At 44.3% G+C, this 11457-nt stretch overlaps 1 protein-coding gene and 1 non-coding gene across 2 annotated transcripts; both read right to left on the bottom strand.

Moving 5' to 3' along the window:
• Window positions 1-5001: 5001 nt before the first annotated feature.
• On the bottom strand, window positions 5002-5128 carry LOC132535157 (small nucleolar RNA SNORA52). Its single transcript, XR_009546940.1, has one exon. It is a non-coding gene; the product is annotated as a small nucleolar RNA SNORA52 (small nucleolar RNA).
• A 4162-nt stretch (window positions 5129-9290) lies between these two features.
• Window positions 9291-10730, bottom strand: LOC103113976 (dehydrogenase/reductase SDR family member 1-like). Its single transcript, XM_007523592.3, has one exon. The coding sequence runs from the start codon at window positions 10497-10499 to the stop codon at window positions 9558-9560; it is 942 nt and encodes a 313-aa protein (XP_007523654.2). The 5' UTR covers window positions 10500-10730; the 3' UTR covers window positions 9291-9557.
• Between the last annotated feature and the right edge of the window lie 727 nt (window positions 10731-11457).

The following is an 11457-nucleotide window of genomic DNA, read 5'->3' as shown; positions in this document are numbered from 1 at the left end:
GTTATTGCTGGAGCTCAGTGCCTGCACTACGAATTCACTGCTCCTGGAGACCATTTTTCCCCCTTTGTTGCCCTTCCTTGTTGTTCATCAGTGGTGTCGTTACTATTATTGTTGTCGTCGTTGTTGGATGGGACAGAGAGAAATTGAGAGAGGAGGGGAAGACAGAGAGGGGGAGAGAAAGACAGACACCTAAAGACCTGTATCACCACTTGTGAAGCAACTCCCCTGCAGGTGGGGAGCCGGGGTCTCAAACCGGGTTGAAAATCTTTTTTATAACCATTATGCCATCTTCCCTATTCTCCAGTAGAATCTTTCTATCCATTTCAAGCAGTACTCATTTTAATGATTTTTTTTATTGTTTTTTTAATCTTCTATTTTTTTATTTCCAGTTCACCCTCCAGGTCCAGCTAAGCAGCCATGCATATATATTTTTTAAATTTCCTTATTGGGGGTTTAATGGTTTACAGTCAACAGTAAAATACAGTAGTTTGTACATGTATAACTTTTCTCAATTTTATTTTTTAATATTTATTTATTCCTTTTTTGTTGCTCTTGTTTTATTGTTGTAGTTATTATTATTTTTAAAAATTTTTTATTATCTTTATTTATTGGATAGAGATAGCCAGAAATTGAGAGAGGAGGAAGAGATAAGAGAAGGAGAGAGGAAGAGAGATACCTGCACCCCTGCTTCACCACTTGCAAAGCTTTCCCCCTGCAGGTGGGGACTGGGGGCTCGAACTTGGGTCCTTGCTCATTGTAACATGTGCCCTCAACCAGGTGCGCCACCACCTTAGCCCCCTGTTGTAGTTATTATTGTTGTTATTGATGTCGTCGTTGTTGGATAGGACAGAGAGAAAGCGAAAGAGGAGGGGAAGACAGAGGGGGAGAGAAAGACAGACACCTGCAGACCTGCTTAACCACTTGTGAAGCAACTCCCCTGTAGGTGGAGAGCCAGGGGGCTCGAACAGGGATCCTTAAGCTGGTCCTTGCGCTTTGCACCACGGGCGCTTGACCTGCTGCACTACCGCCCAACCCCCCAAAAGCACCATCTTTTAATTTTATTTCTATATATGAATAACAAAACAATCAGTTAATTAACATTCAGTTGACATTTAGGGTCAACTGGGTTAGGTCCATGCTGGGTTAGGCACTTACCTCTTTATTTATGTATGTATTTATATTTTGTAGGACAGAGAGAAATTGAAGGGAAGAGGAGACTGGGAAACATCTGCAGCACTGCTTCACTGCACCTTTCTGAAGCTTCCCTCTTAGGTGGGGTTGGGGGCTTGAACTTAGGTTCTTGTGCATGACAATGTGCGCATTCAACCAGGTGTGCCACTGCTTGACAGCTGCCTCTTTACTTTTTATTTTTATTTTATTTTAAGATTTTATTTATTGATTGATGAGAAGGATAGGAGGAGAGAGAGAGAAAGAACCAGACATCACTCTGGTACATGTGCTGCCGTGTTGGAGCTCGCATGGGTGGTTCTCAGCTAGAAAGGTAAACTACCAACAAGATCAGAAAAGAAAACACAAGTAGAACCTGAAATGGAATTGGTGTGTTGCACCAAAGTAAAAGACTCTGGGGTGGGTGGGTGGGGAGAATACAGGTCCATGAAGGATGATAAATGACATAGTGGGGGTTGTATTGTTAAATGGGAAACTGGGGAATGTTATGCATGTACAAACTATTGTATTTACTGTTGAATGTAAAACATTAATTCCCCAATAAAGAAATAAATTTAAAAAAAAAAAGAAAGAAAGGTAAACTACCGAATTTCCATCACCAGTTCAAGAGACTGCGTGAAAAGAAAGACACTCGGGGAGGATTCTGGTACGAACACACTCGTTTATTGGGGGGAAGGTGTGGGTTGATATAGAAGGCTAGACAAAGAACAGTTTTCACATACATCAGAATTCACAGGTTTCTTAAAGGTCAGCATGCCCCTATGGCAGGGGTTGGTATGACAAGAGTTGATACATAAAGATCAATACAATTAGTCTCCTGATGCAGGCATTAATTATCCAAAGGCATTTGAGAGAAGAATCAGTAAGGTGAGATAGAGAAGGAAGAATGAGGCTTTAAAGACATCAAAAGGGCTACAGGAAATAAGGTCTTGGGGGCTTCTCACTTGTCCGGTGTTAGTGTGTGACAGGATGTGCTCTTCCTTTGTGATCAAAAGGTGAGGTGGAATGTGTGAACTTTGAGTGAGTGCAACCATTTGGCTGACAGTAGGGGAGAGGGGAAATAGACTCTGTGGATTTTGGGAGTCTTACAGAGGGAAAGCTGAGTCTGATAGACTTTTGTCTCTTTGCTCAACTCTATGGAGAGAGGCTAACAAGAGAGGTGTCTTTTCAGACCTCCATCCATGAAGATGGGAGGAGCTTCCCTAAGCTCTACCAAACTTCCACATAGTCCTACACTGCTGGGGCTTGAACTCAGGACCTCAGGCTTGAGAGTCAAGCACTTTATCCACTGTGCCACCTCCCGGACCACACGCCTCTTTAATTTTTATACCAACTCTACGTCTGTCTGTTAGTTTTAGAGACAGAGAAGGCAGACACTGAAAGAGACCATAGCATTAAAACCTCCTTCAATGTTGAGGACTAGGCTCAAACCTCATTTGCACACATGGCAAAAGAGTACACTATCCAAGTGATTTATTTAACTGGCCCTTGACTATGAATTTTTAAAAATTCTTACAGCTGGGGAAAGGCTCAACTGATAGAGTACTGAGTATGGACTTGTATGCCTGAGTCTCCAGGTTCAAACTCCAACACTGCAGAGTGGTGCTCTGGCTTCTTTCCCATCTTACCTGAAACTTTATACATAAAGTAAATCTTTTAAAAAATAATCTTGAGGGGAGTCGGGCGGTAGCGCAGCGGGTTAAGCTCAGGTGGTGCAAAGTGCAAGGACCAGCTCAAGGATCCCGGTTCGAGCCCCCGGCTCCCCACCTTCAGGGGAGTCACTTCACAGGCGGTGAAGCAGGTCTGCAGGTGTCTATCTTTCCCCTTCTCTGTCTTCCCCTCCTCTCTCCATTTCTCTCTGTCCTATCCAACAATGGCATAAATAACAACAACAATAATAACTACAACAACAATTAAAAAAACAAGGGCAACAAATGGGAAAATAAATAAATACAAAAAAATTTTTAAAAAGTTATCTTGAGTTAGGATGTCTTCTCTGATCAACACTGCCCTATAATTTTCATGGATTATAATATATACATATACCCTTGGGTTTTTTTTTTTCCCCTTTGGTGTGTTCTTCTCAGATTCATTTTTTTTTTAAACCAGAGCACTATTCAGCTCTGATTTACGGTGGATTGAATCTGGAAGGCTCAAGCATTAGAGTCTATTTACATAGCTATTATACTATCTCCCCCCACCTATATATAACCTTGTTAATGTGTATATTTTAATTTATTTTTAGTATTTTATTATTTTAATGAAAGAGATATAGAGACCAGAGCACTGCTCAGCTTATGGTAGTGCTGGGGATTGAATTTGGGACCTCAGAGCGTGAGTCTTTTGCAAAAATAATAATGATTTTGCAAATAAGTACCTTTTAATCTTCTGTTTAGTTTGGCATGTGTCCTAAAAGTCAGCAGTCTTTCATCTTTTTCCCCTTTTGGTTTCTGTATAGTATGGGGAGAGGAATGTACTCCTCAGATATTATTAATAAGTGATTTGGAATAAGAAGTAGTTCAAAAAATGAAAGAAGAAAACAAAAAAAAGAAAAAAGAAAGAAGTAATAGTTCATCTGCCTTGGTTAATATAAATCAGGTATATTACATTATGTTTCCTCATTGTTTTATAACTAATTCTTGTGAAACAAGAATTCTCAGCCCAAAGAACAAAACAGGCGCCTCCCCAGAGCACTTGCACCTGCTGTACCTCCCAGAGGAATAGGTTGAGAACTATGGCTGAAGTAAAACTATATTCCCACCACCAAGGGTGTTCTGGTGGTGGGAACTGACACAAGAGCATGGAAGACTTATTATTATTATTGTTGTTGTCACCAGGGTTATCGCTGGGCTCTGTGCCCGCATGACAAATGCACCACTCCTAGTGGTCATTTTTCCTTTTTTATTTATTTTTAATTAATTAATTAATTAATTAATTTTTTTGCCTCTAGGGTTATTGCTGGAGCTTGGCGCTTGCACCACAAATCCACTGTTCCTGGAGGCCATTTTTTTTCCATTTGGTTGCCCTTACTGTTATTGTTGCCATTCATGTTGTTGGATAGGACAGAGAGATGGGGAAGACAGAGAGGGGGAGAGAAAGACACCTGCAGACCTGCTTCAGTGCCTGTGAAGCGACTCTCCTGCAGGTGGGGAGCCGGAGGCCTGAAGCAGGATGCTTACCTATGGTCCTTACGCTTTGCACCATGTGCACTTAACCCGCTGTGCTACCACCTGACCCCCTCCTTTTCTCCTTTTTTATTTTTAATTCAATATGTAACTTAAAAAAAAAAAACATTTTATGGTGGGGAAGACAGATAATGGTTATGCAGCAGACTTTCATGCCTGAGGCGCCAATGTCCCGGGTTCAATTCCCCACACCACCATAAGCCAGAACTGAGCAGTGCTCTGGTGTTTCTTTTTCTTTCTTTCTTTCATTAGGAGAAAGGGCTTTTATTTGCAGAGGAGCGGGGCTCTAATCAAACAGGCCGAATCCCATGTCATCGTCTGACTCTTCAGATTCTTCCTCCTTTTCGTCCTTCTCCTCGACTGCAGCAGGAGCTTTGGATCCTGGGGCAGCAGAAACAGCCACAGCCCCACCGTTGGGGACACTGGCCAGTCTGCGGATACCTACAGCGGCTGGGGACAGTGAGCAGGAGCAGGTGGCCAGCCACAGGCCGGGCTCAGATGACCACCAGGACCCCGGGGAAGCACAGGCTTGGCACCCAGGCAAGAGGAAACTGGGCAGAGCTCTTCCCGCCCAGCACAGGGGAGGCTTGTTTACAAAGCTGGGTGTCTGCGGCAGGGAGCTGCCTGGGGGTGTTTAGAAGCACCCATGCAAAGGGCCACAGAGACCCTCGCTGGTGGGTGGGACTTCCACGGTGCTCTGGTCCACGAGCGAACCCCGGAGGCCATGGCCGGCCAGCAGGGATTAGGATGGACCCACTCTGGTGTTTCTTTCTGTGTCTCTCTCTGTCTGCATCTCTCTCAAAAATAAAATAAATAAAATATTTTTAAAAATTGTATTTATTTATTAATGAGAGGGACAGGAGGAAAGAGAGAGAGAAAGAACCAGACATCACTCTGGTATGTGTGTGCTGCAGGAGATCAAACTCAGGAACTGGGATCCTCACACCAGAGCTTGCGCTTTGCACCACCTGTACTTAACCCACTGTGCTACTGCCCGACTACTTTTTTCTTTTTTAACCATAGCACTGATCAACTCTGGTTTATGCTGGTGTGAGGGACTGAACCTGGGACTTCAGAACCTCAGGTACAAGAGTCTCTTTGTATAACCATCATGCTATCTACCCCCAGTTACTTGAAGCTCTTTGAGACAACACTTCTAATCAAAGATAATGATACTGGTGGTTGCTATGTAGTGAAAGCATTTTGGTTTGGTATACTTTACTGCTTGAAACTGAGGCCTTGTTACTGTCAGTCCTTTCTATGTCTGTCCTCTGTGGAGGCTGTAGAATCCTCTACAGGGCAAGAACCACATTTGTTTATATTTATAGTCTGGGGTGAGCACCATTACAGAGTAATGAGTATTCAATACATAGATTTATCTGTGAGTATAGGAAGTCTGATGAGCAAGCTCTATGGTCCCTTTGTTGCGCTTGTTTCCTAATATTTTTTCTTTCTTTTAAATGTATCTTTTTTTTAAATATTTATTTTATTTTATTTATTCCCTTTTGTTGCCCTTGTTGTTTTATTATTGTAGTTATTATTGTTGTCGTCGTTGTTGGATAGTACAGAGAGAAATGGAGAGAGGAGGGGAAGACAGAGAGGAGGAGAGAAAGATAGACACCTGCAGACCTGCTTCACCGCTTGTGAAGCGACTCCCTTGCAGGTGGGGAGCCGGGGTTCGAACCGGGATCCTTATTCTGGTCCTTGTGCTTTGCGCCACCTGTGCTTAACCCGCTGCGCTACAGCCCGACTTTCCAACTTTTGCATTTTTTAAACTAGAATACTGCTTGGCTTTGGTGTATGTGGTGCTGGGGACTGAACTTGGGACCTATGGAGTCTCAGGCATGAAAAGCTTTTTGCATTAACTATTAACTAGCAGTGCCTTTGTACTCTCATCGATAAGACTGTTGAGAATCAGGCTGAGCTATCAATGAAGACTTTAGACTTCCACCCTTGGACACTAGGGGGAGCACCCAAATGAACAACAGGGATCCCACTACTGCCTATATTTGCTTTCCTATCTTTTTTTTTTTAATATATATATATTTTTTTATTTTTTATTTAAGAAAGGATTAGTGAACAAAAACATAAGGTAGGGGGGGTACAACTCCACACAATTCCCACCACCCAATCCCCATAACCCACCCCCTCCCATGGTAGCTTTCCCATTCTCTAGCCCTCTGGGAGCATGGACCCAGGGTCGTTGAGGGTTGCAGAAGGTAGAAGGTCTGGCTTCTGTAATTGCTTCCCCTTTTTTTAAATATTTTAAGAAATATTTTATTTATTTTACCTTTTGTTGCCCTTGTTGTTTTTTATTGTTGTTGTAGTTATTGTTGTTGTTATTGATGTCATCGTTGTTAGGACAGACAGAAATGGAGAGAGGAGGGGAAGGCAGAGAGGGGGAGAGAAAGAGAGACAGCTGCAGACCTGCTTTACCAGCTGTGAAGCGACTCCCCTGCAGATGGGGAGCCGGGGGTTTGAACCGGGATCCTTACGTAGGTCCTTGCGCTTCACGCCACATGTGCTTAACCCGCTGTGCTACCACCCCACTCCCTTTTCCTATTATTAAAAAAATAACAATTTATTTATCTACTCCCTTTAGTTGCCCTTGTTTTATTGTTGTAGTTATTGTTGTTGCTGTTGTTGGATAGGACAGAGAGAAATGGAGAGAGGAGGGGGAGAGATAGACACCTGCAGACCTGCTTCACAGTCTGTGAAGCGACTCCCCTGCAGGTGGGGAGCCGGGGGGCTCGAATCGGGATTCTTAAGCAGGTCCTTTGCGCCACCTGTGCTTAACCCGCTGCGCTACCACCCGACTCCCTATTTATTTATTTTTTAAGTTACCAGATCATTGCTCAGCTCTGGCTTATGGTGGTATGTGATAGTGAAGCCTGGGACCTCAGAGCATTAGGCATGAATATATATAATTATTATTATTTACCAGAGCACTGCTCAGCTCTGGTTTATAGTAGTGCAGGGGATTGAACATGGAGCCTCAGGCAAGAGTCTGTTTGCATAAACATTATGCTATCTACCTCCACTCCAGAGTCTATTTATTATGCCATCTCCCCCACCCCTCTAGCACTTCTTTAAACAAATGTTCATCATAGTCTCCTTTTTTTAATTTAAAAAAAATATTTATTTATTTATTTATTCCCTTTTGTTGCCCTTGTTGTAGTTATTATTGTTGTTGTTATTGATGTAATTGTTGTTGGATAGGACAGAGAGAAATGGAGAGAGAGGAAGACAGAGAGGGGGAGAGAAAGATAGACACCTGCAGACCTGCTTCACCGCTTGTGAAGCGATTCCCCTGCAGGTGGGGAGCTGGCTTGAAGCTGGATCCTTATTCCGGTCGTTGGGCTTCGCGCCACGTGCGCTACCATCCCACTCCCGTTCGTCATAGTCTTAACTGATGTTAACACAGTATTTAAAACTTCTGATGAATACACAGAATATGCTTAACAGTCTTAACAGGTAAAAGTGGGTAAAAAAAAATGTGTGTCCAATCTACTCCCCCTTAGTGCTGCCCACTGGTTCAAATCCTGACACAGTTTAAATGTCTGGGTGATCAAGAGGAACAAGAGCTGGAAGTCAGGAAATCTGTGTGCCCTGTCTGGTCATAGCTCACTAGTTCTTGTCATTTTTTTCTTCAGACAAATGGAGCTACCTGCCCTGTTGGACTGAAATGGATAAAAGAAGGATTAACCACATTCATTCTTTCAAGGGGTATCTATCAGGCTCTGTTAAGTACTGCTATGGTAAACAAGATTACAGTGCCAGCTGTGTGGGTACTCTGACTTGTTGGGATATTTTGAAAATATTCTGAAATAAAAGATATTCTGAAAATAAAAAGCTGTGGGGTGTGACCTAAGAGGTGGTATAGTAGATAAAGTGCTGGACTCTTAAGCATAAAGTCCTGAGTGTGCTTCCAGGCAGCACATGTACCAGAGTGATGTCTCTTTTTTTTTTTTAAAAAAAAAAGATTTTATTTATTGATTATTTATTGAGAATCCAATGCCTTATCCACTGCGCCACCTCCCGGACCATGTGTCTGGTTCTTTTTCTCTCTCTCATAAATAAGTATCTTTTTAAAAAGCTATGGGGTGGTCTGGGAGGTGGCACAGTGGATAAAGCATTGGATTCTCAACCATGAGGTCCCAAGTTCAATTGCTGGCAGCACATGTACCAGAGTTATGTCTGATTCTTTCTCTCATCTTATCTTTCTCATGAATTAATAAGTAAATTCTTAAAAGAAAAAAGCTATGGGGAAGTAGAAATGCAAAAATAGGGAGTCGGGCAGTAGCGCTGCGGCTTAAGCACAAGTGGCTCCACAAAGCGCAAGGACCGGAGTAAGGACCCGGGTTTGAGCCCCCAGCTCCCCACCTGCAGGGGGGTCACTTCACAGGCGGTGAAGCAGGTCTACAGGTGTCTATCTTTCTCTTCCCTTCTCTATCTTCCCCATGTCTCTCCATTTCTCTCTGTCCTATACAACGACGACATCAATAACAACCACAATAATAACTACAACAATGATAAAAAGGGCAACAAAAGGGAAAATAAGTAAATAAATGTAAAGACAATTAAATAATTTAAAAAAGAAATGCAAAAATAAACTTTACAAGTATTAAGTACACCGTCACTTTTTTTTTCTTTTTAAAAATTATTTAACTTTGGGGCTGTGTAGTGGAGCACCTGGTTGAGTGTACACATCACAGTTCGAAAGAATCCAGGTTCAATCATCTGGTGTCCACCCATAGGAGCAAAGCTTCATAGCCTTGAAGCAGTGTTGCAGATCTCTCTCTCTCTCTCTTCCTTTCTCTCCTCCCCACCCTTCACCTTCCCTCTCAACTTCTCTGTTTCTACCCAAAATAAATTAAAATTATTTTATTTTATTTTAAATTTTTTTTTTTTGAGGAGAAAAAAACATCTTTATTCAGCTTTGAAGCAGTACATTTACTAGTACAACACAGATATGTATTTTTCAAATGCTGGTTTAAAGTAAAATGTAGAGTTATGGAAAAATCAAGGCACCAAGAAGCATCTACAAAGACCCCAGGTCTCGTCTAGAACTCACAGCAGAGGCCTTCTCTTCGTATCAGTGGCGCAGGGTAGACAGGAAAGGCTGCCTTGTTCCCACTATCCAGCCCAAAGAAGAGGAGCAGTAGTGACGCCAGGTCGCGGGAGTTAGAACTTGCTGGCATAAAGGGTCAAAACCCACTTGGGCATACGGAGAAAGCCAGGAATGTAGGAGGTCAGCCATCTTAGGCTGGAGACATGGGAGAGAGCAGAGCGCACAGACAGGTAATCTTGGACGGGGCGGCCATCCACATCCTGAAGGCCATAGCGCCGAGCCCGGTCACAGGTCGGCAGCACCCTCCCGCTCAGGCTCAGGATGTTGGGGTCTGTTGCCAAAGCTACCACACATTTGCCACTCAGTTCTGTTGTCTCTGCAGCTGAGAAGTCTTGTTTCAACTTCTTAGCCAGGTCACTGACAGCGCTGTCTTCCTTCTTCATGTGCTCCTTCAGCAGTTCTGTCTGCACCAGTCCTGGCCACAGAGACACGTAGCTAACCCCATGACGTCGCAACTCCTGGGCACAGTCAGCAGCCATCCTGTCACACGCAGCTTTGCCCACGCCATAGGGGACATTGAAGAGGTACTGGAGGCCTCCAATGGAGGAGATGACCACAATGAGCCCCCGGCCAGCTGGGACCATCAGCCGTGCCGCATACACTGAACACAGGTAGTGGCCTCTGAGTCCCACATTGTTTATATCGTCCCAAATTGCAGCAGGACTTTCCCAGAACTTCTTGTTGCTGTTGTTCATGATGGCCTGGACCCCAGCATAGGCATTGTTGACCAGCACATCCAGACGCCCATGCTGTTCCCGCTTCACCTGCTCAAACAGGCTTTGCACCTCACTCTCTTGGCTTGAGTCACACACCACAGCCACACACCGGCCTCCTCGGGATTGTGCCTCCTCAGCAGTGGCCTTCAGGGTGTCCATATAGCGACCAGTGATGTAAACCGTGGCCCCTGCTTCGCAGAGCTGCAAGGCAATGCCACGGCCAATGCCCCTGGAAGCGCCAGTCACCATGCACACTTGGCCCTTCATGATCGCTGCCATGGCTCACCAGCAAAGGGAGAAAATCTGCTGCTCCCTGCGGGCCTCCTGTCGCTAAGGATTCGTGGGTGGACAGGAGGGATCCGGTCGCGGGGCTGGAACTTGGACTGAGTAAGAGCCCGAGGCTAAAGGGCACGACCAAGTCCGGTTGAGCTCGGGTGACGACACCCAGGTATTGGTCAAAGGGTGCGTAGTGGGTTTAGGTTCGCACCGGGCGGACCCGGTCCCGGGGAGGCTGGAGGAGGCGTCTATTTTAAATTTTAATGACTTTATTAATAAGAAAGATAAGAGAGAGAGAGAACCAGATATCATTCTGATACATGTGCTGCCGGGGATTGACCTCAGGACCTCATGCTTGAGAGCCTAGTGCCTTAGCCACTGCGCCACCTCCTGGACCACTATGTTTTTTAATTATTAAAAAATTATTTATTTATTAATGATAAAGATAAGAGGAGAGAGAAAGAACCAGACATCACTCTGGTACATGTGCTGCCGGGGATTGAACTCGGGACCTCATGCTTGAGAATCCAATGCTTTATCCATTGTGCCACCTCCTGGACCACAATTATTTTATTTATTTATTTATTTATTTATTTATTTATTGCCTTCAGGGTTATTGCTGGGGCTCAAAGCCTGCACCATGAATCCACTGCTCCTGGAGTGGATTCCCCCTTTTGTTGCCTTTGTAGTTGTAGCCTTGTGGTCATTATTGTTGTTGATGTCGTTCATGTTGGATAGTTTTGGATAGGATAGAAAGAAATGGAGAGAGGATGGAGTCAGGCAGTCGCGCAGCGGGTTAAGCGCACGAGGCGCAAAGCGCAAGGACCGGCATAAGGATCCTGGTTCGAGCCCCCGGCTTCCCACCTGCATGGAAGTCGCTTCACAAGCGGTGAAGCAGGTCTGCAGGTGTCCATCTTTCTCTCCCCCTCTCTGTCTTCCCCATCTCTCTCCATTTCTCTCT

Source organism: Erinaceus europaeus, chromosome 20, assembly GCF_950295315.1.
Source record: "Erinaceus europaeus chromosome 20, mEriEur2.1, whole genome shotgun sequence".
Lineage (NCBI taxonomy): Eukaryota > Metazoa > Chordata > Mammalia > Eulipotyphla > Erinaceidae > Erinaceus > Erinaceus europaeus.
The sequence above is the reverse complement of the archived record's forward strand: the minus strand, read 5'-3'. Positions and strand labels throughout refer to the sequence as shown.

Coding starts and splice junctions, on each gene's coding strand:
- LOC103113976 (XM_007523592.3), bottom strand. CDS start 10,499: ATGGCAGCGATCATGAAGGGCCAAGTGTGCATGGTGACTGGCGCTTCC.